The sequence below is a fragment of the Arachis duranensis genome, chromosome 2 (assembly GCF_000817695.3).
Source record: "Arachis duranensis cultivar V14167 chromosome 2, aradu.V14167.gnm2.J7QH, whole genome shotgun sequence".
NCBI lineage: Eukaryota > Viridiplantae > Streptophyta > Magnoliopsida > Fabales > Fabaceae > Arachis > Arachis duranensis.
The window spans coordinates 16,975,213-17,003,120 of record NC_029773.3 but is presented as its reverse complement, the minus strand read 5'-3'; the positions used below and the strand labels follow the sequence as shown (position 1 = coordinate 17,003,120).

Genomic DNA, 27,908 nt, shown 5'->3' with positions numbered 1-27,908 from the left:
TTTAATCTTGTTTTTCTGGATTTTTTTGAACCTGGATTCATTCAGATTAACAACATTTTAATACAACACAGACATCTTCATAGAAGTTTATTTTTGCAAAGAATACTTATAAAAAGCTTGGATTAAATATTCATAAAGATAGAAAATATGTGCTTAAATAGAAAATTTAGTACACAATTTTTAACTGTCTACAACATTCAAACTATTCACTACCGATATCTTCTGAACGCAATTTACAATAAGTCCTCAATAAGGCCACAGATGGCTTGGACAATCTGATGGCTTCACATTCTTGAATGGCTTTATCTCTGAGTCGATTGATTTCATCAAATAAAATCAGTAAAGCATATTCAACTCCAAAATGATCCACTTCTTCCTATAGTTTAAAAAAATTTTCTTTTATTAAACTCCATTAATTTAGTAATATAGAGTTATCTATTTTTAAAGATAATTACCTGTATCCAATTCTCTAATTCATATTTGCCCTTTTTGATTTTTTTTTGTTCAATTATCTCGAGCCATTTCATCACATAAATGGCACAATTAAAGCCAAAAACAAAATTATATTAGCAAAATAAATTAGAACATTAAAAGAAAAAACACAATTTCTCAGATAGAAAGATTTATACTGGGTATGTTGCCCAGCGATGTTAACATATGGTGCTTCAATTTCATCATCCTTGTCTGTTAGAGGTTGTCCTCCGACAAATTTCCTCATTCTTGAAATCATTTTGCCCTAAAATCCAAAAAAGCAAAATATAAGAAAGACTATATTTAATACCAAATTACACCAAAATGAACCAATAGTCCATCTTATTTCAAATAGAACTACACCAAAATTTTATATTGCTTACAATAGATAGAAACCAAGGAATTTATAGAGAAAACAGAAGCAACTTACAATAAATTTATTAAGTGTTGTTCTTTCTTTCGAAGGAGATTTTTTGTGAAATCGGTCAAGGACATGAATTTCTTCTTTTTAACATCCGCTATCTATATCCACCAATGTTCCGCGTAGCAAACTGGGACAAATATCTTAAGTTTGGCCAGAGAGAACAACTTTTTGGTTTAATTGGCACCTAATGAAAGAATTGTTTAAGAAGCTTTATAAACGAAAACTTACAAATATATGGGATGCCAACTTTTTCTTGTCTAAATATGGGATGAAGTCCTTATAGTCTTGAATATCGAAGGGCTTGTTAGTTCTTGGTTGTTTGAACTTTCCTTGATGATTTCTCAAAGCCAAATTATGCAGAATTTGTATAACACCGAAAGAAACAGTTATAACAAACAATACATTTTAAAAATACACCAAAATTTGAATTTACTACACCTTACCACAACATCAGGGAGTGAGACAGTATATTTGTTCTTCAAATCTTTCATTTTTTTGTTCAGAAGAAGACACATTGTAGAGACAACCTAGGAAAACAAAAAACCTAAAGTTATTACATATATGACACAATAACTCATAAGAAAATCATTAATATTATTCTAAGATTACCATATTTTCGACATATGTATTGGTTTTTAAAGATGCAATGTGCCCTCTTGTTCAGCAGATATTCATGGTTCAGGATGAATATTGTGTCCCGCTCATTACTGCTTGTATCATCATAGGTCTTGACAGTTGTGGCCCAAAGAAAGTATTTTTCCCTAAAGTTGCGGTTATTTCGCTCCGCCTTACAGGAGTTTTGAACTTGTCAACAAAGCTCATGGTAGGTTGTACCTTTTGGCATGGGAAACTTTTATTCTCAGCAAAATTTAACGTCGCTGCAACCCCAATATTTACAACCTGCTCCACTAACTCTTCTAATTCTTCAACGAATATTGGGCTCTCTGGAGATTTTTCCTTTTCAACTACTGGTTGACCTTCTTGAGTAAGTGTATCTTCCTAACTCAATTCAGAAAAGCTAAGGCTGGATGATGATGCAGGAATGTCATGCTTTAGAAATGATGTTGCCTTGGTAACCATCATTAATCCAGCATGGGGCTTGAGGCTGTTGTTTCTGATGGATGTGCACATATTTGAAGTAGAAATCTAATGAAGATAAAAATAAAAAGTTAATATTGAGTAAACATTCAGGTGGAAATAATTAAACTCAAAGCATAGAAGATTGAAAGTAAGTTGGAAAACTCATAGTCGAGTGGTTATGATTCAGAATGAGTCTCTTTCTAGAGAATCACTAGCTGTTGTTGCTTCTAGAACAGGTGCTGCTTCATTTAATGATTCATCTTGTTCCTTCAACATGAATACACTGAAACCAATACACCTAAAAAAGATTCGATATAAACATAACTTCTGTTTTATGAGAACTTACATAGTTGCAGATTTTTCTTTTTTCTTTTTTGCCATTTTTTTTCTTGAGTAAAATCTTAAAAGGCTTTTTTCTAAAAAATATATATATGAAATCAAAAATAGAATATGGTAGCAGAAGAATTAAACAAATGATAAGAGAAACAGAGAATACATGTTATTACTCAGTTGATTTACACTGCTCTGAAGGCTTGTCTGTGTTTGGAACACATCATCATGTTCACTTGCCAAATTTGCAGATGGTATTCTATAGACAAAATAAACATTTCAGTAAAACTAGAGTAATTAATTACATCAAATTTTAGAAAATTTTAGCAAAGAAAGGATTTTACATATTAAATCTTACGTGTCTGAAGGATCATAGTGAGTTTCGGTAGAGTGAACCCAGTTTTTGGAAGATTAGTGAATTTTTCTTGCATCCTGGAAAAGCAAACAATCATCAAACAACAAAAACACAGTAGAATTTCCTAAATATACCAAAAATTGACAAGCATAGCATTACAATAATGGGTTTCCAATCGTACTCATGATCAGAATCAATTTCTTTGTGGGAGGATGGGTCTTCAACCACCTGTTTCTTTTTTCTAGATTTAGTTCTGAAAAAGCAAGCAATCATCAGGCAACAAAATATACAATAAAATTGCCAAAATACACCGAAAATTGACAAGCATAGCATTAGAACGATAGGTTCTCAATCATACTCATTATCAGAATCAGTTTCTTTGTGGAAGGATGAGCCCTCAACCACCTATTTCTTTTTTCTGGATTCAATTCTGGAAAAGCAAACAATCTTCAGGCAAATGAATACAATAAAATTCAATAAATAAAGGAATACCTACTTTTTTGTAGGATTTTGATTTTTTTTCTTCAATTTTCTTTCTCTTATTTCCTCGCTTTCTTCACTTCTGACAATACATGCGAAAAATTCTGGTAATAAAAAAATATTGATAAAAAAAATAAAGATAGCAATACAATAAAAATTTTGGAATCTTACTCATTCTCAGATTTAGTTTCTTTTTTGGAAGATTCAGTTTCTTTTTCCTAAGATGAATCCTCAATAAGCTGTTTTCTTTTTTTGGATTGCATCCTGGAAAAGCAAAAAATTATCAGGTAAATAAACATAATAAAATTGGTAAAACTAATACTTACTTTTTTGCAGACTTGTGAATTTTTCTTCTTTGTTTTCTTATTTTCTCACTTTCTTCGCTCTGACAATACATTAAAAAAATTCTGTTAATAAATAAAATTTTGACGAAAAACCAAGACACAATTTCTTAATCTTACACATTATTAGATTCACTTTCTTTTTCGAAAGATGAATCCTCGTAAATGTGCTTTTTTTTCTCGGACTCCATCCTGAAAAATGAGTCAATCATCAAGCAAAAATACAAAATAAAACGGTAAAAAATACACTAAAAAAGACTACTTTTTCTTTGCTGCTCTTCTAGGTTGTTTTCTTGTTTTTTGTGCGTCCTCCAAGTCATTTTCAAAATCATACTCAGATTCAGCAACAATCATACTCTTCTTTTTCTTCTTTTCTACCTTTTTTCTCTGTTTTAGTTGTTTTTTGACATGTACTCTTTTCACAATTTCCTAAAACAGAAAAAACGTGTATTTACACAATATATCTATAAGAAATACACTGAAATTGAAGAAGGAATTCTCTTCAGTTACCATGTCTTGCTTGATCTCAGCTTGTATTCTTTTAACCAGTAGTTTCCTGGTCCAATGTTGGACCCATGGTGGTCCAAAAATTGCATCTGCCAATTTATTTTTGTATGTTGATTCGTGAAAATATACAATCATTAGAGCAAACAGGCAGCCATTAACAACATATTTCTTTTTGACTATGTGCTGTCTGATGCCCTTTATGAGGAAGTTCAGCACATGACCACCCCAATTATATTCAAGTATTGCACCCAAGTCAATAATCGGCGGCAAGTGAACTAGAGAAACTTTGTTTACCGTTGTCGGCAACAAGAAGGACATCTGAATGTAGAGGATGAATAACCTCTTAAATCTTAGCCGATTTCCTTCCCATCAACACTCATCTCCATCATAGGTATTGATAATTGGGACAAAGTCTTGCCTTGGAAGCTTCTAAAAACTTCCTTGAAAGTTAATTTTTTCTAGATAGAGTGGACTTGCAAAAGCAGCAAAAAATATCTCAAAAACATAGAAATAAGTTGAAAATACACCGAAAGTTGATTTTCACAATTTATTACAAAATTGTTTTTTACCTGATACAGTCAAGCCTAGTGCAGCTGTTATATTTTCTAGGGTGATGTTGATTATATTTTCACAATTCATACTGCGTGTTTACTTTGTTACGAGACAGATCAAAAGAATATGCTAACTCTTTCAAAAGCTTATGTTGAACATTCATCGTAAGGATATGCATTAAACCACCAAATTCCAGTTCTCGAACAATGGCTTTCTTCTCATCGCTCATGTTCTGGAAGGTTTTGTGAATTAATCTGGTTGAGCATCTCAAATCATGATTTTTTTGTAAATAAATCAGAATAATGTAAATAAACTACATTTATTAAAAAAATCGAGTTGTTCAAACATATATATGCTTACATTATATTTTAGTGCTTCATTTTTTTCCATTTCTTTTGTAAGGAATAAAAAAATGGTTAATAGGTGACAAGAGCTGCAGGTACACCTCAATTCACACGAAATACACCAAAAAAACTTTCAAATACACCGGAATTACATCATACAATTTGAGTTCAAGATAACATGCAATTCAATGAAACAGTGCATAAAATGGACAAAAACCATTGCTAATCACTCAAATATATACAAAAATAACATCAGAAATAGAATAACAATATTTTTTTCTCTAGTTACAGCATAAAATGGACAACAGATATAGTAAACCTCAATTCACACGAAATATAACAAAAAAACTTTCAAATACACCGAAACAGCAACAAAATACACCAAAAGCATTTTCAACAAGTTCTGAGACCAACGTAGTTCGAAATATGCAAACACTCAAACATGCACAAAAACAAATTCAAATGCTTCAAATATATACAGATATTGGTTAAACTATACGACAAAAACTAAGTAACATTTTTACGCCGATCTAACATAACAGTTACGCCGACCTAACAATTTTACTTCGAAATGAAGCGTATAATCAAAACAGTAATCATTGAAAGGCAAGAACACGATATGATTGTACTAAATAAAGAGACTTATGAGTATGTAGGGTTTTGCAATCAGAATGAGAGAGAGAAAGTGAGAAAAATGCAAGATTAGTGAACATTACCTTCAATAATTTTTCGTGTTTTCTTTCTGTCTTTGTCGCTAAAGATTTCGAATACAGCTTTAAAACTTCCTTGACATTTTCACGAAAATTTTTGAGAGATTTTGATCTTTGTTTAAATTTTGAGCGTTGCAATTTTGCTTGAGGGAGAAGGAGCATTTGTCATAATGGTTTTTGCGTTATTCAAGAGATAGAGAAGCGCGTGTTTACACGTCATCGAAATTGATGATTGTTTTTGTTGAGATTGAGACAACTTATACACCAAAAAAGTTTATATGTATAACTGGTCTGTATTTTATAAATCAGTCCAAATTATATTATAAATATCTTTTTATTATTAAAAAAATGATATTTTAGTCTAAAAAAAAATCAATACATAGATTAATTCCCAAAATTTTATTCTGGCAGATAAAATAGTTTTTAGTTTATTTTTTGACAGAATAATTACCCAAATTAGTCCCAACAGATTTAAAAAGTAGACATTTTAGTCCCAAAAAAATTAATACACAAATTAATCCCCCAATATTTTTCTCTATCAGACATAATAGGCTCCGGTCCATTTTACTTTTACTATATATCAACCTTAATTATTATTAACTTAGCTTTGTGCATGTAAACGATGACACTAGCATATTAATACACTATTTTCGTTAGAAACAAGTAAAGTGAATAATGATGAATAATGATGTTTTGAAATTCAAATTAAAATATTTTCTTTTAATACAAACATGTCTTTTAAAATAGGACATCATTTGATTATATTAAATACAAAAATATCAAATGCTTTTAACCTTGAATTTTTTATAGAATAATCTCTAATAATTTTATTATTATTATTATTATTATTGAGTATATATATATATAATTTACAAAAATACGTAGGATTACTTATCTCGTTTGCATGCAAACGAGATAAGACAGTGCGCATGACACGTGTATATCTCGTTTATAGTATAGACGAGATACGTACAAGTTTATCTCGTTTATATTTTAAAGAGATACATGTTAAATTATAACGTTTATAGTGTAAAAGAGATACGCTAAGACAAATTTTCAACAGCTATAAAAGGATGTGCAATCGTTGGCATTCTCCACATACATTTCATATATTCTTCTCCTCGATTTTTCTTCCAAAAAATAGGCAAAAATATCCAGTAGTAGCAGATATGTGGTTGTCTGTGTGTATCCCAATTGTCGTATGAAGAACAGTGACAATAGGGTGATATTTGAGTGTGATAATCTGTTACTGTTGTGCATTCGGCGAATAAGTTCGTTGTTCGAGTTGAAGAGTCCGATATTGAGTAACTTTGGTGGTTTAGGGAGAAAAGAGATCGAAAGGGTGGTGTATAGGTTGCTAGCACCGTTGGGTAATAAAGTTTTACGGTTTCGCCTGTTTCGGCTCCAGGGCGACGAGCATGTGCGACTCATGTTTGACATCTATGGGAGAATTATGGCGGAACAAGTGATTGAGCTTTCTGCCGAGGTTGGTGATGTTTGTGGCAGTGGATCCGTCCACTCGACTTTTGTGCAGGATGACCCACCTCTCGCACCACCACCGATTCATGTTGCTAGTCCAGTGGAAGACATGAATGTAGGTGATGAAGACTCTGACGAAGAGTACGTGGCGGATAGCAATGATAGTGATTCCTCTGAAGATGATGATGAGGAGGAGTTTATACCAGAGACGCCAACTGAGGCAGTGGTGCGTTATGTTTTGCCTCTCCCCCACCCGATTCCGGCACTATCAGATGTACCAAGTCACTATCATGCATTGAATATGGAGGTGATGCATGAGAAATCTCTATTTTTCAATGCCAAAGAAGACAATCACAACCTAGACAATGGGGTAGAGTTTTGGATCAGCCACAGAGTCAAAAATAGAGATGCAGTAATGCAGGGTGTGAAGAACTACAGCATTTGCAGAAGTGCTGAGTACCGAGTGGTCAAATCAGACTGATTAAAGTACCATGTGCATTGCTGGAAATCTGCAACTGGATGTTCCTGGACCCTCCGTATAGCCCTCCGACAGAACCTCGGATACTGGTGAGGTCAAGTTTAATTGTATCGTATTTGCTCATTTATGATTGCTATATCTAGTGTAGTTTCCAACAATGAATGTTTTGTTTTGTTAGGGAGGTCCAGAGGGTTGGTGGAGTGCATACATGTTTAGCACCCACCATGTCCTAAGACCATTGATAGTTGAACAATAACCTTATTTGCAAGGTCATCATGCAGAGTGCAGTTCGACAAAGCTATCACTTCAAACCCTCGTATAGAAAGGTCTGGATGGCGAAGCAAAAGACAATTGCACAGATATACGGGGAATGGGAGGAGTCATACAACAAGGTGCCGAAGCTACTACAAGTACTGCAGAGTTGTTGTCCCAGAACGATATGTAAGCTTAAAGACTTACTTTAATATGATGGGCACCTTATGGTCTGCAACTGTAGCATGTTCGACAAAGTATCCTGGGTGTTCCCATCCTATGTTCAGGCTTTCAAGCATTGCAAGCCATTTGTTTCTGGCGATAGCAAGCATTTATATGACAAATATGATGGTGTGTTACTTATTGCAATGGCACAAAACGACAACAGCAATATCCTTCCTATTGCTTTTGCAATTGTGGAGTCCAAGAGTACGGAGTCATGGTCCTTCTTCCTGACAAATCTAAGACGGAATGTCACCCCACAAAACGGCCTGTTGATTATTTCTGATATGTTCCAGGCGATCAAGGTTGCATGGAGGGCCGATGATAGTGGGTGGTAACCTCCCAGGGCGTTCCATGCTTATTGTGTTAGACACATGGCCGCAAACTTCATGTCTCATTTCAAGTCCACCGAGGACAAGCGATACCTCATAAGCGCTGCTTACAGTCCAAGCAAAGCTGGGTACGAGTGGTACATGGATGCCTTGAGAAGTTTGTCGTGAGAGATGGCAGACTGGGCTGGTAAATTTAACAAAGAAATATAGCTACAACACTATGACAGTGGTCACTGGTTTGGTCACATGGCAACATATCTCTCGAAGTGCATCAATGCAGCGCTGAAGGGTACACGATACTTGCTTAATTCTACCATCATGTGCATCACGTACGAGAGGCTGCAGAAGTTGTTCGTCACGAAGGGTAGGGAGGCACAGGCACAGCTGGCGGCTGGAAATCACTTCTCCCAAAGACTGATGTCAGCTGTTGAAAAGAACAGAGAGGACATCCCAAAGATGCATGTTACCCATTGTGACAGACGAGCTTCAGTGTTTGTCGTTGAGGAGTTAGAGTCGTTCGAGGGTTGGTTGCAAGGTTCATTCTGTGTTTGGCTAACGGCGGGTACGTGTGACAGCGGATTTTTCCAATCTCTCCACTACCCATGCCAATATGCACTTGCTGCTTGTGCCGCCGCAAGCATCGAGTGGGATCCATATATTCATCTAGTGTACATGTAGGAGGCTGTGTTCAAGGTAAACGAGATAGAGTTTCTACCGATACCCGATGAGGCACTTTGGCCGGAGTGGTTTGGGATTCTGCTTCGTCCTAATCCACTCGTGCACAGAAAGGCTACCGAAAGACCTGTCTCTACTAAATTTCGGAATGACATGGATGAGGTTGAGCGCAGGATAAGAGATATGGTCTATGCAGCGCTCCACGAATATCTTGATCAGAAAGTTATCAAAGACGATGTCCCTGAGAGGCACCGTGTTACCAAAGGCAACCTCCCTCAAATATGAGACAATGGCATCCGATGATGGAAGTGTGTGACTCACTCGACGAGGCAGAAGTAGGCGAGGCCTCTGATAAAAAATAAGTGATCACAATTAGAAAAAATTTGTATACATGCATCGACATAACAAATCGAGTTAACTTTTATATACATTTATTTAACAGAAATTTATACGTATGTACTAACTGAATTTATGTCAATAAAATTTTTTACCTTAATATTTACTTAGTTAATTAATAAAAATTTCCTCAATTCGTTACTTAAAATAAAAACATTCACTAAAGTAATTAATAATCTAATTATCAAATTTTTACTTAATAATTTAATTTAGGTAAATATAAAATTACATAATTCTTCACATAACTTAAAAAATAATTTTTATTTGGATAGTTAATAACTAAATTAATAAATTAAGAAACACATAATCAATAAACTAAGATCAATGGTTGGAAAATATCTACCCAAGTATTTAATATTTAAATTAATAATTATGTAGTTAGAAACTAAATTACAAAAAAAATGAGAACCACATTCTTAGAATTATACCTTATCAGTAATTTGTTGCTAACGATACAAATTGTATTCTAGTTCTTGTCAAGTATCCTAACCATGACTATACATATATGGGATAACATAAATGTCAAGATAACAAAACTAACCGCGAAGTCGGCTGCCCCGACGTAGTGCCATGTCGCGTTCAATTTATTGATATCCGGATCACGTGCATCTGCGCGCGCCATCTTCGTTTTACTCAATAATATGATCAGAAAGGGATAGAAGAGAGGAGAAAGTGGTAAAAATGTTGAAAATGGGGCCAGAACCTCGCTATAAACGATACCTATATATAGGCGTTACCCAGTCTTATCTTGTTTATAGTGTAAACGATGTAAGCTTGCACGTATCTCGTTTACATTGTAAACGAGATATACACGTGTCATGCACACTGTCTTATCTCATTTACACTGTACGAGATAAGTAATCCTACGTATTTTCGTAATTATTTTTAAAATTATTTATTTCAAGAAATAAAATATTTTTTAATTTATTTAAATAAAAAATCCTAACACTTTTTATATTATAAATATATATATAAGAACTTAATGAATAAATTTATTATTACTTTTGCCAAAAAATACAAAAAATTATGGTGCAATATTATTGTGCAATAATAATAATAATAATTTTATTTTTTTTTGGACGGAGGATTGTTATGTCTAACGAAAAAAATGTTGGAGATTGATCTGTGTATTAATTTTTTTTTTGGAATAAAGTGTCTGTTTTTGAAATTTTTGGGGGCTGATCTGGGTAATTACTCTCCTGAAAAATGAATTAGAGACTGATTTGTCTGCTAGAGTAAAATCTTGGAGATGTTTGTGTGTATTAAATTTTTTTTGGGAAATATCCACTTTTAAAATTCTTAGGATTTATTTAGGTAATTACTCATCATTTTAACAAAATTTCAGCATAATTTTAATTAACAAACTTTTTCAATGATTAACAATGATTCTCAAGGTTTCAAGCTTTCAGCACAAAAAAATTTTTCAGCAAAAAAAGGAAACAAAATAGTACATCACAGCAATAGTGAGCAGGGTTATTTGTTCAACAAATCAATATGAGTAGTCATAGCCGTAGCCATAGCAGAATCCTAAACCTAAGAACCAAGAACAAAAAAACCAATCTGAGTACCACTCAAAGAATCCTAAACCTTCGTACTCATTTCTGAACAGAGCATAAAAATGAAGAACATGCATTGGCAGTGAGCACTGACCTTCGATTTGAGCAGTTGAGCGCGACAATGAGTAGATGATTGCAAGCAGACGACGACCACACGATTGGTGAATGAGGAGAGGAGTTAGAGAGTTGAAGCACGAGACCAGACGTCGGCAGAATTGACTGAGCAGATGAAGACAACGGACACCGAGCTGACCTCGAGGAAGAAGTCGCGATCAGTGAGTATGAACAGGGGTCAGAGACTTGGAGCATGCCAACAGGATGAAGAGGGAAGCTCCTAAGTGCAACAAACCGCAGCAGTGTCCCACTTTTTGCGGCAATGGTACATGTTAGATGGATAGGATTTTTTGGTTGAGGGCAGTGCAAGCTTCTGAATTCTGAAGGAAAGAAAAGGAGAAAGGGGCTGGCTGGCTTGGTCGTTGGGAGAACAAGGAAGGATTGCTTTACTTTTTAAACAAAACATAAAATGGCATTCTTTCATGTAAATCAGACGGGTCCCGATTTGGTCCGACCGGACAGGTTTTTGACCGGTTTAACAGTACTCACATGGTTCTTGCAAGTACCCTTTTTCATATCTATGCACTTTTTCCGCCACCATAAAATAGGATTATCAGAAAGGTAGAGAGCTGCAGTGCGTATCTTTATTACTTCTTCGACCACCCCTTGACCTTCGAAGTACCTCTCCATTTGTCATAGGAAGTTCTCCACCTCTCAAGCATTCCTCACGCCCTTGAACTCCTTTGGCTTGGGGAGATCAATTTTTGTCGTCTCCCTTATAATGGTTGGTCGAAATTTTGCCTTTTCAAACCAAACTCAAATTTCCTCAAATAGTTTCAAGAAATTCTCAAGCTTCTCTTCGATTTGGAGCATACTTTCTTTGAAAGTATCTAGTTCTCTCAACACGTGAGCCTCGAGGGTCTCATTGTCATATTCTATCCTTTGGAAGCGCTCATCCATAGAGGATAGAACATTCTCCAACGTAGAAACTCTCTCTTCTAAGAAGATAGAGTTCTTACCTCTAGGCTCACTTGAAGAGCGCACCTTTTTGTTTTCCCATTGAGAAGGAATAGTATCCCAAATTGTCATGGCCTTGGACACACTCCAACGCTACCGTGCCGTCACTCGGACTTACTCAACCTCTTGAGCTAAGACCAAGTCAGCCTAATCCTCAATATTTAGCAAGAAAGTTAAGAACACAAAAGAACACGAGAGAAAGGAAGTTTTGGTGGAGAGAACACTTTATTACTCAAGTGTTTGTTACAAATGACTTACACATGACTCACACACACAAACTCTAACTATCACCCCTATTTATAGCCATCCACTTCTTCAATGGATGGTTAGGATTAAATCTAATCAACGATCTAGATTAATCATCTAGAACCTTCATTACAAATATCCGTCATACCTCAACTTTCTAAATACTTCTAGATTATTCCATACTACTCTTCATAGTTCTATATACATCTACACTCTTCTAGAATACTCTATGACCTTCCTGAGTCTTCTAGAACCTTCTAGAGTATTCCAAGACCTTCTAAGAACGTTCCGAAACCATCTAAAGCATTTTCAAATACTCCAAAAAACTATACAAACATTATTAAATTTAACTTTCTAAAATTTACCGCGACAAGAAGCTCCTTATTCCCAGTCGGACTGGTTCGACCGGCCAATTTGGTCCAGTTTTTAGAACCATGTTATATATAACCAACCCTTCATCCTTCCCTCAAACCATAGATTTCACATCTTCTTAGGCTAACTAGATAGCAAACTAATAGTTTGAGCTAACTTCATTCATTTTGTAAGGATATTTGAAACCATGGTTGTTGGTCAGCTTCACTGCTTTATTGAGGAGAAGAGATCACAGAGTGATGGCAACTCAACTCCATTTTTCGGTTTCAAATACGTTTTCCTATTTTGTACAATTTACAACATAAACAATGAGTTTTTCTCAGCTCTCTGGTTTTTTCTTTTGCCTCAAATTCATTATCGTAACTCAAATGCATGTTTCGATGAGAAGTTGAGTTCTGAACCTGAGATTTGTCACAATGAGCCAAGTGGCTTCATAGATTTTGGGAAACTTGAGAGGGATCATGTGAAAATGGTGATGGCGAAAAGAGACTTTCTTGCAGCTCGGAAAGTGAGGAACTTCAAGAACAGTTTGGTTCCAAGAAACTTTCTGACATGTTTGAGGAACAGGAGCCCAAGCCTTGAGGAGCTGAAGGAAGCTTTCGATGTCTTTGATGAGAACAAAGACGGCTTTATCGATGCAAGCAAGTTGCAGAGAGTTCTCAGAATCTTGGGATGGAAGGAAGCAAGAGAACATGAGAACTGTTAAAAGATGATTAGAAAGTATGATGTGAATCAAGATGGAAGAATAGATTTCAATGAATTTGTAAAAATAATGGAAAACTGCTTTTGCTGATTTATTTGTTCTTGTTTAAGTATTTGGTAATTCACGTAAAGAAATGAAATGCAAACCAATATTGCATGGATGTCCTAAAACCAAATACCTTACTCTATGTCCACATTTAGAGTTTACTCTATTCGAAGTTATTAAGCTCAATTTAGGGTCATGTAAATCGAATAAAATAAAGTCGATTTATCCTAGTGCATAGTATATCGAATAGAATAGATTTGATTTGTGAAGTAAATCCAATCAAGTAGCTTTGATTTACTTGGGGGTAGGGGGGTGATGCAACCCATAGTACTCCATATTGTCCAAAGTAAATTAAATGAACAAGCTTCTTCGATTTAGCGGTTTTAATGCCCCTGGTAAATCAAATTTAATGGATTCAATTTACAATGGTAATTTAGATATAATAGATTCGATTTATACTCCTAACATCCTCTATAATTCGATTGGTGAAGTCATTCGACACCCTTCTTCATACTCGTTGTAGCAAGTATAATATTCGCAGTTTTGGATATTAATGTTATATTTTTATTTTTTATTTTTTGAGTTCAATTAAAAAATTAGGAAGTTTTAGTAAATATCAATAAATTCTTTAATTATATTGTTATTATAAAGTTTAAATAATAAACTTTAAATTTTGATTTCTAATTTAAATTCTGAATTTTAATTTAAACTCTAAATTCAATCTCCAAAATTAGGGAATTAAAAAATAATTTTACAATCTAATTCTTTATTTTTTTAAGAGGAATGCTAGGGGACCAGCAACTTTTGGGATTTATAGCCATCAAATAGCCATCAATGAGGCTTTTAATGGTGTGAGATTAATGTGAGATTTCATCCATAGCAACTTTTGGGATTTATAGCCATCAAATAGCCATCAATGAGGCTTTTAATGGTGTGAGATTAATGTGAGATTTCATCCAATGGCTTACTCTTCTTTGATGGTTACATGCTGGCCAGAATTTGATAAAATTGCTGGCCCCTAGACTTTTCCTTTTTTTAATCGATATTTTTATATATCAACCCAATTCTTTTAGTCTAATAATCCAATAATACATTTTAAGTCCACACTTTTAAATATTGTTAGCTAATTAATGGCAAAAATATAAATTTTACTTGCTAGCTAATTAATGTAAATTAATGTAATTCAATTTACTAGGGATATCAAAACCACTAAATCAAAACTTGTTCATTCGATTTGCCTTGGACAACTCCGAGTACTATGGGTTGCATCTCCCCACCTAGTAAATCGAAGCTACTTCATTCGACTACATCATAGTAAATCGAATCTATTCTATTTAATTTACTAGGTACTAGGATAAATCCACTTTATTTTATTCCATTTACATGGAATGACTCTAAATCGAGCTTAAGAACTTCGATTTACGTAAAATAGACTCTAAATTCAGAAATACATGCAAGGTATTTAATTTTGGGGCATCCATCTAATATTGGTTTGGGTCTCATTTCTTTATGTGAATTACCCTCAGTATTTTATATAATATATATTAGTTTGCTTAATATATTTTTCCCTTTGATAGTTCTTGTCTCTCAGCATAAATAATGAAAATAATTTGAAAAGTTGTGTTTACATTGACGCTTCATCTCTGATTAAATACTTTGTATGAATTAAAATACTAGAAGGAAACAAAGATAGGAGAAGTGAAGAATAACTAGTTCATAAAAGTCCAAGATGAGTAAGAAGCATGGAATAGTGTTTCGGAAATGAACAATCAAATTTCTTTTCTGTCAAAAGTTTGCATTATCTGATCAAATAAGATTGTGAGACTATAAAAGAGCTGCAAATGTTTTCAGCAGAAGAAAAGGTAATTCTTACAGACTAAGTACATAGAAGAGCAAGGATTTGGAAACTCATGATGCCAAAGTGCCACTGAAACTGAAATTCTTTCATTTTTCTTGCCACGGATGAGAATCTAATCAATAACATATACAGTAAGAATCCTAGATAAATATTGTACATGAATGTGCAGAAGTGAGGAACTATATTTTGGAACTTAATTGCTTTAAATCTTGGTATTCTATTCTATTTTTCTGTAACCGGTAGATGTGCTGTTTAATACCTTGACAAAAAAGGGGTAGAAAAAGATCCTCTAATACCTTGAACAAGATAAAACATTGCTAGATTACAGAATACACAAAATTTATCTCTGTTTCTACCAATGATCCATGCAGGTGCAGAACCCATCTTGAAAATGATGAAAACGATTAGCATCTCTAACAATTATCAGCCTATTTGTGGCCTTCGATATCAGTTTCACAGCGGAGTGACAGTCATCACACATCCGAAGGTTCTTTATTATACGAATTGGTGCAGGTGAAGGAATTTTCATGAGGCCATATGCTATAGCTAGCTTCTCACTGTGATAACCAAGACAACCTTCCTTCTGTTCATCCTCTACATCATGCAGCACAGCAGCAACATCCGGCACATACCCAAGTGGCTTGATCATTGCTAACAACTCGTGAACTTTCTCATAAATCTGAACAGATTCCGGATGATTATCGCCTTCTGAAAGAAAGACATGGATATCGTTTCTTATCTCTAGCCAACTTGCTCCAGGTTCCTTCTTGATGTTTCTATCTCTCATCATCTTCCGAATCTTTGCTACTCCATCCCACCTCCTTGACTTGGCATACATATTTGATAGTAACGTGTAAGTCCCCACATCATGAGGGTCCATCTTTATGACATATTCTGCGATTCGCTTTCCCAGATCATAATTTCGATGAACATGGCATGCATTAATCAAAGTTCGCCAAGCAACAACATCCCACTTCACCTGAGTTGTCTTCATAAAGTTATCAGCTTCATCAAGCAAACCAGACCTGCTCAAAAGCAAAACCACACAGGTGTAGTGCTCCAATCCTGGTTCAATCTGGAATTTCCTCATCAGATGATTCAAATAGTAAAACCCTTCTTGTACAAGAGACAAATGAGCACAAGCAGAAAGAACTCCAATGAAGGTTACATAGGTAGGACACACTCCAACAGACAACATATCTTGGAACACTAGCAAAGCTTGTTTACCAAGTCCATGATGGGCGTACCCGCAAATCATAGCATTCCAACTGATTATATCTCGATGTATCATATCTGAGAACACATTAGATGAAGACTCAATGCTGCCACTCTTGGAATACATATTGATCAAAGCATTTCTTACAATGATATGATTCTTGAAACCAAACTTCTCAACCTGGGCATGTAATAGATCGCCATGTCCCAGTGCAGCTATACCTGCACAAGCATTAATTAAAACTGCAAAAGTGAACTCATTGGGTGGAGTATCTTCTCTATCCATACTGGTAAACAGATTCAGAGTCTCCTCGAAATATCCATTCTGCAAGTAAGTAGCCATGAGAGCAGTCCACACAACCACATTCCTCTCTTGCAAGCTATTGAAAACTTTCCTTGCCTCTGAAGCTTCCCCACATTTGCCATACATGTCGATCAATGCACTACTAACATAGACATCAAACGTCGAACTCCTCAACAACCGAGCATGGACTTGCGAACCCAGTTTCAAATCTCCGATTTGAGCACAAAGGCCCATAACACTAACATATGTAACATTATCCCACACCACACATCTATTCACCATTCTCCCCAAAACCCCAGCAACCTCTTCCGTCTCTCTGGATTCCAGAAGAGCACTCAACACAGAATTATAAGAAAAGACATCACTATCACCATCATCATCATGGTTGGGGACCATATCCAAAACCTTCAATGCTGAGTCCACATGAGAGCACCTTGAGTACATGTGAACAAGGGCACTCCTCACATATTTATGAGACACCAATCCACACTTCACCAAATACCCATGAAGTTGCATACCTTCATGGACTCTTCCACTACTAGAACAACAAGATACAATGGTTGTTAAAACGAACTCATTGGGGCACGCTTCTTGCGTTGAAACCATGCTCTTGAAGAGCACAAGGGGTTCCAAATGGTTCCCACTATGGAGATACCCCGCCATCAGAGCACTCCAAGAGACCACATTTCTAAGTGGCATTTCGTTGAACAGTTTTCGGGCAAGGACCAAGTGGCCACATTTGACGTAGAAGTTGATCAAAGAATTGATTTGGAATATGTGAGTGTGGTGTGAAGCTTGGTTCCGAATTAGCAACTGTGCATGTATGGATTTTCCAAAGGGTAAACATTTGGAATCAGCTGAGAGTTTAAGCAACTTGACAATGTCTTCAAGGGATGGTACAAACTGTTGCTTTGGTGGCAGTTTTTTCACTGCCAGCATCTTTTACCTTAAACTGCATGCACCATATTTAAAAAATAAAGAATCAACACCGAAACAGGAGAGTAAATATTTCTTCCAATAAATATTTATTCCCTGACTAAAATAAATTCTAAATTGATTCCCAACTATACAAAAGAGTGTAAAACACACTTGTCATTAGTAATCAACCCGAAATTTTTTGAAGTTACAAAATGGGTTGTTATTTTACCTTTAAGGACTGAGTTGTCCTTATTAATCAATATTTACTCATTGTTCCATCGCATTATAAATTAGATCATGGAGGACGATGGAAATGAGGAAGGAGGCAGAGAGTAGAGAGATGAGTTTGTTTGGAATACAAAATGAGAAAGACTATTTTGCCCATGGATTGATTTGTGAATAAAATGTTACATAGGTTGGTAAGAAGCAATCACGAGAACAATTCTTTTGAAAAATGTTCTATCCATCTCAATTGAGGTTCCTAGATCCTAAATTAGAAGCTTAATAATTAAAGAGAAACAAACATTTCAATAAAGCTTTTTGGCCACAGAGTTTTCGATAAATGCTCATAAAGAAGATAGTTATCCAAAGCATAATAACCAGAAAAAGTTAAAAGTTAAAACCAAAATGTGGATTCAATCGAACAATAGATAATAATACATTTTCCTGTAAAAACACTCAAGATACAGCAGCATTAAAAGTAGAAGAGAAACGTTACAACATGCCATTCAATTTTCCCAAGAACAGGATATATATGAAATCTTACAGCTCCTTGTTGGCAATAATTCTTTGCACTTGTAAAAGTAGGACTAAAATTCTAAAGAGATCTTATCAGACAAACTCAAACAGTCCATAAAAAGAGAAACACAATTCCATTTACTAACCAATGAAATTTTAGCATTCCTTGGTGTCCTGAAATATTTTATCTAGGCTTGGGTTGATGCAAGCTTGATAAACATTGAAAGTAGCACAAATTGACTTCTTGCCGATTAATTTGACCAAAAAGAAAAATTTCAAAGACAATATTCATCCATTATAATTTATTTGCAAAACTCAATAGACAATATTCCATATTTGAAGTCTAAATTATGTGTAAACCACTTTAAAAAAAATCAAACTTTATCTGTTGCTCAAACGAATTAAACAAACGACCAGATACCCAATTCAAGCCCTGAATTTAGGAAGAAAAAGACTTTGAGCTTAATGAACAGCTTAATGAAAATGAGTCCATTCAGAATTACAAGTGATTTTGTTCTTTGTTCCGAATGGACTCATTTTCCAAATGAACAGCTTAATGTACTTTATTCCGAAGGGACTCATTTTCATTAAGCTGTTTATAAAGCCCTTTGTTTGTTGGCCTCTTGCACCAGCACAATAGGTTCAAGAGGCACGGGTACCAAAAGGCTTGGCTTTAAACATAGTTTGAAGAATCACTTGTAAAGACAAAATCATATCATTTAAAAAGAACTTGCATACATAAAAATCTAGGGAAATAAATGATAGCTTCAACAAATTAAAGGTGTTTTGAAAATATTTTATGACTAAATTATTCTTTTCGTTCTACTTTTGAGTAAAGTTCTAATTCTATTAAGGGCAATAGAAGGTACTTTCTCTAATTTTTAACTTTTACTAAGGGAATAAGAAATGACAAGAAGCCTCCAAACAAGTATAAACAGAATTCGTGAAAAAATGTAGAATTGAAATATTGACATGACAAAAATAAGCATATTTAGTTTTTTGGTGCATTAATACCTTTGGCTAGTGTAAAATGTATGCATTTTTAAGGAAAATATTTTAAGTCCCAACCTCAAGATCTTAAGTAGTAAAAATCAATCATTTTACAAATTTGGATAACAAGAATAAGTCTCCTGAATTTTCATGACTATGATCTAAAAAATTATATATCATTTTTGGATAGGATAATTTTATCTTTCATGGCTAATGAATTCAAATCTAACTTTTTATTGAAATACTTAACCTTAGGAAAGAAAAAGCAGTAAGTGATGTAATTAGCAATCAATAATATTTTGCTAAGTTTATACTCTGGGTAATACAATCTTCTGTTACGTTGATAATAATGGTTACAAATTACCTTTTCTTTCTCAAGCACCTGTGCTGAGGCATCTGTAGGAACTGATGAAGGCCAAACTGCTGGCTTAGGCCAAGGTAGCAAGCTGAGATTAGAACTGCTCATAAGGAAAGAAATCATCATCAAACAATGAAAATAAGGAGTCTAGCCAAGTGTAGTGTAATAAGTATTGGATTATCAACTAATGGAATGACAATTGATCACAATAAGATAACAGAAGTATAAAATGTATCTATTGACAAGACTTCTTTCGATTTCAGTTTCATATCCAATTAAATAGGCAAGACTCATGAACTGCAACATATATAAAATTCAGAAAGCAACCCGGACAAAAAATTATTAATATGGGTCAAAAAGGAGAACATGATGCATTTACCTTCACTCTTGCTAGTGAATATAGGTCGCCTAGAAGATGAAAGAACCTTTGCTCTATGTAAATTGTATATTTATCATACTACTACGTTTTCTTGGTGTGAATATGTGATTATTTGAGTGCCGACAGTTTTATGGTACTTAATTACATATATCTTTAATTTGTTGATCCAATGTAGATAGAGTATTGTAAATAATGCTTCTATGTGGGTGGGAACAATCCCCAGCCACAAATATGTTATGTTTCCTCTCAACTTCAATCCAACTGCATCCTTCTGGCTTTTTCAAATCTTTATTCTTCATCATCTTTCTAACCTCCATGACCCCATCCCATCTAGCATCTGCTGCATACAAATTCGATAAAACAATGTAGTTTCCAATGTCATCAGCTTTGATTTTGAACAGATGGCTGGCTACAATGCGCCCCAATTCAACTTCATGATGGATTTTGCAGGCACCAAGCAATGACCCCCAAAGACTGGCATTAGCTTCAATTGGCATCTTGGTGACGAGAGAATATGCTTCCCTAACTCGGCCACCTCGAGCAAGGAGATCCACCACGCAAGCATACTGTTCTGCATTTGGCTGCATATCATGGATTTTCTCCATTGAATAAAATATCTTCAGACCTTCGTTTACACAGCCAGCATGACTGCAAGCTCATAATACAGAAGTGAAGATAACATGATCTGGCTTGATTCCCATTTTAAGTATATCAGAAAAAATTCCAAGTGCTTCTTCACTCATACCATGCATGGCATACCCACCAATCATAGCAGTAAACATAACCAAGTCCTTAGTAGCACTTGCGCGAAATAGCTTACTCGCACAGCCTATGATACCACATTTTGCATATGCATCTAAGAGGGCTCCTTTTAGGTGAAGATCCTCAAGACAAGAACGAATGACATAGCCGTGACATTGTGTTAGCAAGTGTGCCGATGCCATTTGTGTGCATACCGGAAGGATGCTCATGATAGTCACCTCATCAGGCTTCATCCTTCGAGCTTGTAACTTGTAGAACAGTATGAGAGCTTGATCCCGACAATCATTTTCGGCATATACTCAAACCATAAGATTCCAGGTGGTAAGATCTGTCTCAGACATCCCACTAAAAATCATATTTGCATCACGATGTGATCCTAAACCCACATAACCTGAAATCATCGAATTGCACGAGACCAGATTCCTTTTCTCTGATAGATTCTGAAACATTCTATTAGCATAGTCCATGTTACCACATTTAGCATATGCATCAAGTATTGCATTTCCAACTGCAGGAGCAGTGTCACTAACTAGAAATCCAGCCTTAATTGAATAGGTGTGTATTTCTTTAACCTTTTCTACTCTCAAGAGAGAAGCACAAAAATGGATGGTAGCCAATACTGTAACTGAGTCAGGTCTAATTCCAAGTTTAAGCATTGTATGTAACAAGCTGAGAAATCTTGAATGATGCCTCTTCTCTCCAAAGGCATCAAGAATAGAATTCCATGAAATCAAATCTTTCCTAGGTATCATATTGAAAGTATGATATGCTTTCTCTGTATTGCCACATTTTGCATAGAAACTAACTAAAGCATTCCCAACAGTAGTATCTTCAAAAAGATAATGGTGTCTAAAGATATATGCATGGATCTGTTTCCCTACCTGCAAGTTTCTGAATTGAGCACAAAGTGGAAGTATGCTAACAATAGTCACAGAATCAGGCAATAGCATCTCTCGAGATACTAAATTACTCAATAGATTCAACGCTTTAAACCATTGACCATTTGATGTGAATCCTGCAATAATAGCATTCCAAGAGACCAAGTCCCTTGCATCCATTGCCCAAAATAAAGATTCCGCTTCCATCATCCAACCAACTCTTATGTAGAAGCTAATCAAAGCATTGGACACAGAAACATCAGCCGACAGTTCAGCCCGTTGCAGCACATAAGAGTGGATTTGCCTTCCATACTGGTATGCAACGTTCTCACCAAGCAACGCACAAACAGGCAGAATATTTGCTGTAGTGGCATAATTTGGTTGTGTTGGCCCTTTCACCATTGAACTGAACAATGTAAATGCATCTTCAAACAAGAGATTCTCAGCAAGACCTGCAATCATTGCATTCCACGAAACAACATCTTTGTGACCAATGTTGTCAAAAACAGCATATGCATCATGAGATACCAGTCCACACTTTGCATACATTGACATAAGAGCATTCCCAGCAAGAGTGTCCGCCTCAAAACCAGACTTGATCACGTAAGCATGCACACTCCTTCCAGCGTCGACATCCCCTAAACGAGCACAAACAGGAAGGACAATGGCAACAGTAACTGCATTGGGCTTAGCCTCCCCATTGGGTGCATTGTCTGAAACATCCTCATCAGAACTGAATTGTACTTCATGGACCCTGAAAACCCAGATAGAACAATGTTCCAAATGACAGAATCACGGTGGCTGAGCTGATAAAACATCTTCTTACATTCAACAAGCTTGCCACATTTTGCATACATGTTAAGCAACGCTTTGTTAGTAACCTGGCAAGCACCATGGCCCTGCTTAACAACATAGCCATGTAGAGCTGTGCCCAATTTGAGAGCCAATAGGGCAGAACAAGACTTGAGAATCGAAGCAACAACACTGTGATCGGGTTTAAAATCTGCATAACCCTTTATGTATTGATGGAAAAGGGACAAGGCTTCCTTGTGCCTGGAATCAACACATAAGGTCCTGATCATGGAGCCTCATTTCTTGAAATCGTGCTGAAACATGCCCTTCTTCAAAGAGGAAGCTACAAACTACGAGGCTTCAACATTATCAGAACACCAAGTGAATACAGCACAATGAATAGTGAAAGCTACATAAATTTCAAAACTTTAAGGCTTCCGAATTCCTCATTCTCATGCCACAATTGATGAACAAAAAGATATTTAATCTTCTTTGGCATTTTCCCAAACAATTAGCGTGCTCATTGGAAATGTCCTGGTGAGTGCTTACTTGTAGTTGCATTAAATTTTCCTTGAATTTAATTTAAATTGTTTCCCCTCTTGTCAAGTTTTTTTCACTTGAATATCCAACTATCTACTAACAACAGGTTTCTATCAACTTCTTGGAACACCAACTTAAAATTTCATCAACAAAAAAATTGCATAAAAGGAACATAAAAAGGATAAAGACAAATCAACATCTACCTCCTTTCCAAGTTGACAAAGAGAATCATTTGTCACTTTTTCATTGATGAATAACTGGTTTGTTTGCCCTGAAAAGTCCCAAATATACATCTGCACAATCAACACCAGCAAATTATACATAATCAAGGAAACATTGAAGCCCATGCACAAAATCAACTAATAGTTAGATAACTCACAGACTATACTCAGAGTCGAATATGTCACAGGCTTTCTTGTAGAATTTGGCCACATGGTATCACACTATCACATAACCTATTAATCAATCAGCAGATTTCAATCATCCAAAAAAAAGCAATTCACAGCTTATCCAACCATTGCATATTTCAATCAACCAAGGTATAAATCTAAATAATGCATCAATCAATAATCAACATATTCCACAAAACAGCAACTACATAAAACAAATAAAACCTAAACAATAACAATCATGAAAAAAACAGCCACAATCATGAGAAAAAAAAAAGACAAAAATCAATCATTAACCATTTAAACCTACATTAAAAGATATAAACAGCAACAATCACCCAAATCATTAAAAATTAACAGAGAATAATTAAAAAAATTAAAAAAAACTCACATCAGGAAGGTTGACGCCTTGACCGCAGGGAGAGAAGCGAGCCACCTCGAAGCACAGACCGGCGAGGTGACGCAGTGAAGGCGCAGGGTCGACGTGACGCGAACGGAGGCGACAGATGCGGACGGAGGTACAGACGACGTGACAACAGTGAAGGCGCAGGAGCTGGCGGACGCAGACGAGCCGGCGACCGTGCGGTGAGAGGGAGAAGGTTGAGGCGCCACGTTCTCCCCTTTAGCCCGTTTCAGACTTTCAGAGTGAGAGAGTGGGTTGGGGAGGGGGATCCTTCGCTGGGACTAGAGAATTCAAAAAAAAAAAGGAGAACTCGCCAAAAAGAAAATGCAAAAAGGAGAAATAAAAAAAATGCAGAACCAGATTCCCCGCCACCACTCCTCCTCCGTCGTATCCGCCGCAACCCCAACACACCTTCTCCCTCTTCGACTCCAAGAATCTGAACTTCCTCTTCGCAACCTGGTTTCTCTTCTTCTCTGCACGGGGGCTGCTGCGTTATTTACTTATTTACCGATCGCCTTTTTTTCCTGGGTTTTTCAAGGGTTTGAGATTTTTGTTTTATGTTGATTTTGCGGTGAGAAAAAAAAATGGGATGTTAGTGGTGAGTGATGTGCCACTTTCTGAAATTGAAAACAATCAGCTGGTGTTTTGAATATTTTGTCAAAGGGGATCTGAGTGATGGATTCTGTGGAAGTATTAACTGGCTTTTTTTGGTTGTGTTGCAACTTTTGAAATGATTATTTTTAACTTTCATACTGTAAATTATGGTTTTATGGATTGATGACGGATGAGTGCTTGGGCTTCATCGTTGTTAATCATAAGTTTCATCATCTTGGGCTGTTTTATTGAAAAATGTGTATTTTTATTTCTGTTGGGACTTGGGAAAGCAGAATAAACATTGCCATACCTGTTATATTTGCAAGGTGGAGCACGGAGGGAGCCGTATGTGCAAATTTCGTTAGGATAATAAAATTGACGGTAGGATAGCATTTATACAAAAATTAATTTGGTTATGGATAAAATAAATTTGAATATAGATGTATGGCGAGTTGTCCGCAAATGTGGATATGTGTTGTTTAGTGACGCAATGAAATAAAAAATTTGTAGTTGCTGCAAAACGTGAGTAAAGACCAATCCGGTCTTTGTCCATTTTTACGAAGGATAAAGCGATCTTTGTCCAAAAGAAAGAGACACTTCGACCCTCGACCTTTTTATTTTGGGACAATACGGTCTCTCTGTTAAAAAATTTATTAAATAATAATAAAAATTAGTTTTGTGGAGGGTTTTATTTGTATTTTGTGGGGGGTTTTAAACCCCACAAAAATCTTTTCAACAATATAACCACTTACTACCACTATTACCATTATCTTTTTCATCCTTATTATTATCACTCTTACTTCTATTATTTTTATTGTGTAACCATATTTTATCATCATCATTATCTCTTCTACCGTCATGATCACCAATACCAATATTATCAACATTAAAGTTTTCTTCTTTTATTATTCCATGTTATTTTTTTCCTTTAAAAGTTATTATACTATAATTACTTTTATTTTGTGGCATCATTTTTATCAATGGTTTTTCTATTGATGAAGGAATTTTTTAAAAACAAAGTTATTAATAGTTTGTGGAGGTTTAAAACTCCCACAAAATACAAATAAAACCCCCACAAAATTAATTTTTATTATTATTTAATAAATTTTTTAACAGAGGGACCGTATTGTCCCATAATAAAAAGGTTAAGGGTCGAAGTGTCCCTTTTTTATGGACAGGGATCGCTTTGTCCTTCGTGAAAATGGACGAGGACCGGATTGGGTGTTTACTCGCAAAACGTAGGGTGTTCACCTGAGTCTTTAAAAGTTAAAATCTAAATAGCTAGGAGAACCAAGTAAAAAACAAAGTTACTAAAGCTGAGAAAGAGTTGAAGGAGAGTGAGAAAATAAGAGTGAAGAGGGTTAAGAGTGAAGAAACAAAATGTAAGAGAAGAAGCATACCTGCAGAAAGAAAAATTATGGTGTGTGATTTTATCAAACTGTAAAAATATATTATTAAGTATTTGGATCATTTTTAATGAAAAAGTAATTTTTTTTAATATTTAACGATGAATATATATATTTATTCAAATTTTATTTATTTGTGTTATAATTAGTACTATTGTAGTTATTAATATTATTATTAGTAATATTATATTATTATTTATTTCTCATTACGATTTAAATTTTTTTATTACTGTTAATATATTATTATTGATTGGTATATTATTATTTGTTTATATGCTGGTTTGTTATGTTAGTGTACTAAATTATTATTATTTGTTAGTGATTTGTTGTTACTTTTCATAATAATGATAATAATGGTGTACTCAACGGTTTTTTTTAACAATGTTTGTTTAATTAAAAAAATTATTAATTATTATTGTTATTGTCATTAAAAAAATCAATATAATAAATAGTTAATATTATGGTTATTATTGTTATATTTGAATAATTATTATTATGATCGGTATATTATTTTTTGTTTATAATACTAGTTATGATAGTGAAAATAACTTATAATACTAATGTTTAGTAAAAGGTTTTTTTTAACACTGTTTGGAAATTTTTTTTTTACTAATTTTAATAGTTAGGTAGTATATTATAATAATAAATAATATTATTTAATAACAGAATACTGTTTATTATTTGTGGTAATACTGTGTAGTGTATTAAGTTATTATTATTTTTTAGTGATTTGTGTTATTATTATGATTAGTTTATTATTATTTGTTTACAACACTGGTTATTATGAGTAATCAATATTTATGAATTTTTAATAATTTATTATTATTTTTTAAGATAATAATAATAATACTGTTTAATTATTGTTGTTAATTTTTTTTGAATAAATTATTAACTGATATTATTTAGAATTTAATAATTATCATTTTTTTGCAAGCTATCAGAAATTTGTTGCCAAAAAAACTCAATTCGCCAGATACCTTTAACGAGGTAGCTGTAGTGGCACTGGCATTGACTGGGTTTCAACACGTTTCGCGAGTAGGCAAAATGAGAGGTCATTCTGCACAACTGAGTGCTTTGGTGGAACGCTGGCGGCCGGAGACTCACACATTTCATCTTCCGGTCGGTGAAGTGATGGTGACACTGGAAGATGTGAGCTATATTCCTAGTCTCTCGATTAATGGGGAGGCCATTACGGGTAGATCAGACAGCAGCCACTAGTTTTTAGCGGAGAATTGCATTGCGTGTTTTGGTCGGGAGCCCGGTCCGCAAGATTCACGTGTTGGGAAAGATTAATATTGCATGAGTGAACAATTCATTCAACCGATAGAAAGTTGACCGAATAATGGTAGTCACAGGAAGGTTGCGTGCATCCTTAGGATAGAATTTATGCACTTTACCAAGTTTGTTGTCATATATCCTCAATGATGACCATCATCGAATGCCAACACCCATCTCTCAACACCGATGTCATCGCACCATTGAGTATATGCCTCACCTCGCTCTTTAAGCCTTTGGTAGTTTTTGTTATACTCATGCTCCGTCCTAGAATAGCTTGTTGAACAAACCATTTAATCATAAGCAGATGCCACAAATTTACTATGAATAGAACCATAACAGTGAGTTGAAATACCTGTGTTCACCACGAGTTTATGTAAATATGGAGTCTTGAACCACCTTAAGAAGTTGGACCCGATGTGCCTGATGTACATGTGCCACGCCCTTGGTGGTGACCATGCACCGTTACTACGAGCTATTGCAACGTCGATGGAGGTATGGCGGTCCGAAATAATACCCACACCATCAATGGTAACAACATATTTTCGCAAATTGGTTAGGAAAAACTCTCGTGCGTCTGTCTTCTCGCCCTCGACTATCGTAAATGCAATAGGCACAATGTTTTAATTCCCATTTGTGCAACCGCTACCAGAAGTGTACCTTTATATTTTCCGTACAGGTGCATGCC

General features: G+C 35.1%; 1 protein-coding gene, 1 long non-coding RNA gene and 2 pseudogenes across 2 annotated transcripts; 1 reads left to right on the top strand and 3 right to left on the bottom strand.

Moving 5' to 3' along the window:
* Positions 1 to 1,987: 1,987 nt before the first annotated feature.
* Positions 1,988 to 2,737, bottom strand: LOC127744719 (uncharacterized). Its single transcript, XR_008005660.1, has 3 exons — positions 2,664 to 2,737; positions 2,472 to 2,564; positions 1,988 to 2,041 (listed from the first exon to the last, which is right to left on the bottom strand). It is a non-coding gene; the product is annotated as an uncharacterized LOC127744719 (long non-coding RNA).
* Positions 2,738 to 12,860: 10,123 nt separating this feature from the next.
* On the top strand, positions 12,861 to 13,466 carry LOC107473832 (probable calcium-binding protein CML46; annotated as a pseudogene).
* Positions 13,467 to 15,244: 1,778 nt separating this feature from the next.
* Positions 15,245 to 19,902, bottom strand: LOC107473811 (pentatricopeptide repeat-containing protein At5g39680). Its single transcript, XM_021135156.2, has 2 exons — positions 19,809 to 19,902; positions 15,245 to 17,750 (listed from the first exon to the last, which is right to left on the bottom strand). The coding sequence occupies exon 2, from the start codon at positions 17,735 to 17,737 to the stop codon at positions 15,632 to 15,634; it is 2,106 nt and encodes a 701-aa protein (XP_020990815.1). The 5' UTR covers positions 17,738 to 17,750; positions 19,809 to 19,902; the 3' UTR covers positions 15,245 to 15,631.
* Positions 19,903 to 20,318: 416 nt separating this feature from the next.
* On the bottom strand, positions 20,319 to 23,582 carry LOC110277655 (putative pentatricopeptide repeat-containing protein At5g08490; annotated as a pseudogene).
* Positions 23,583 to 27,908: the final 4,326 nt, after the last annotated feature.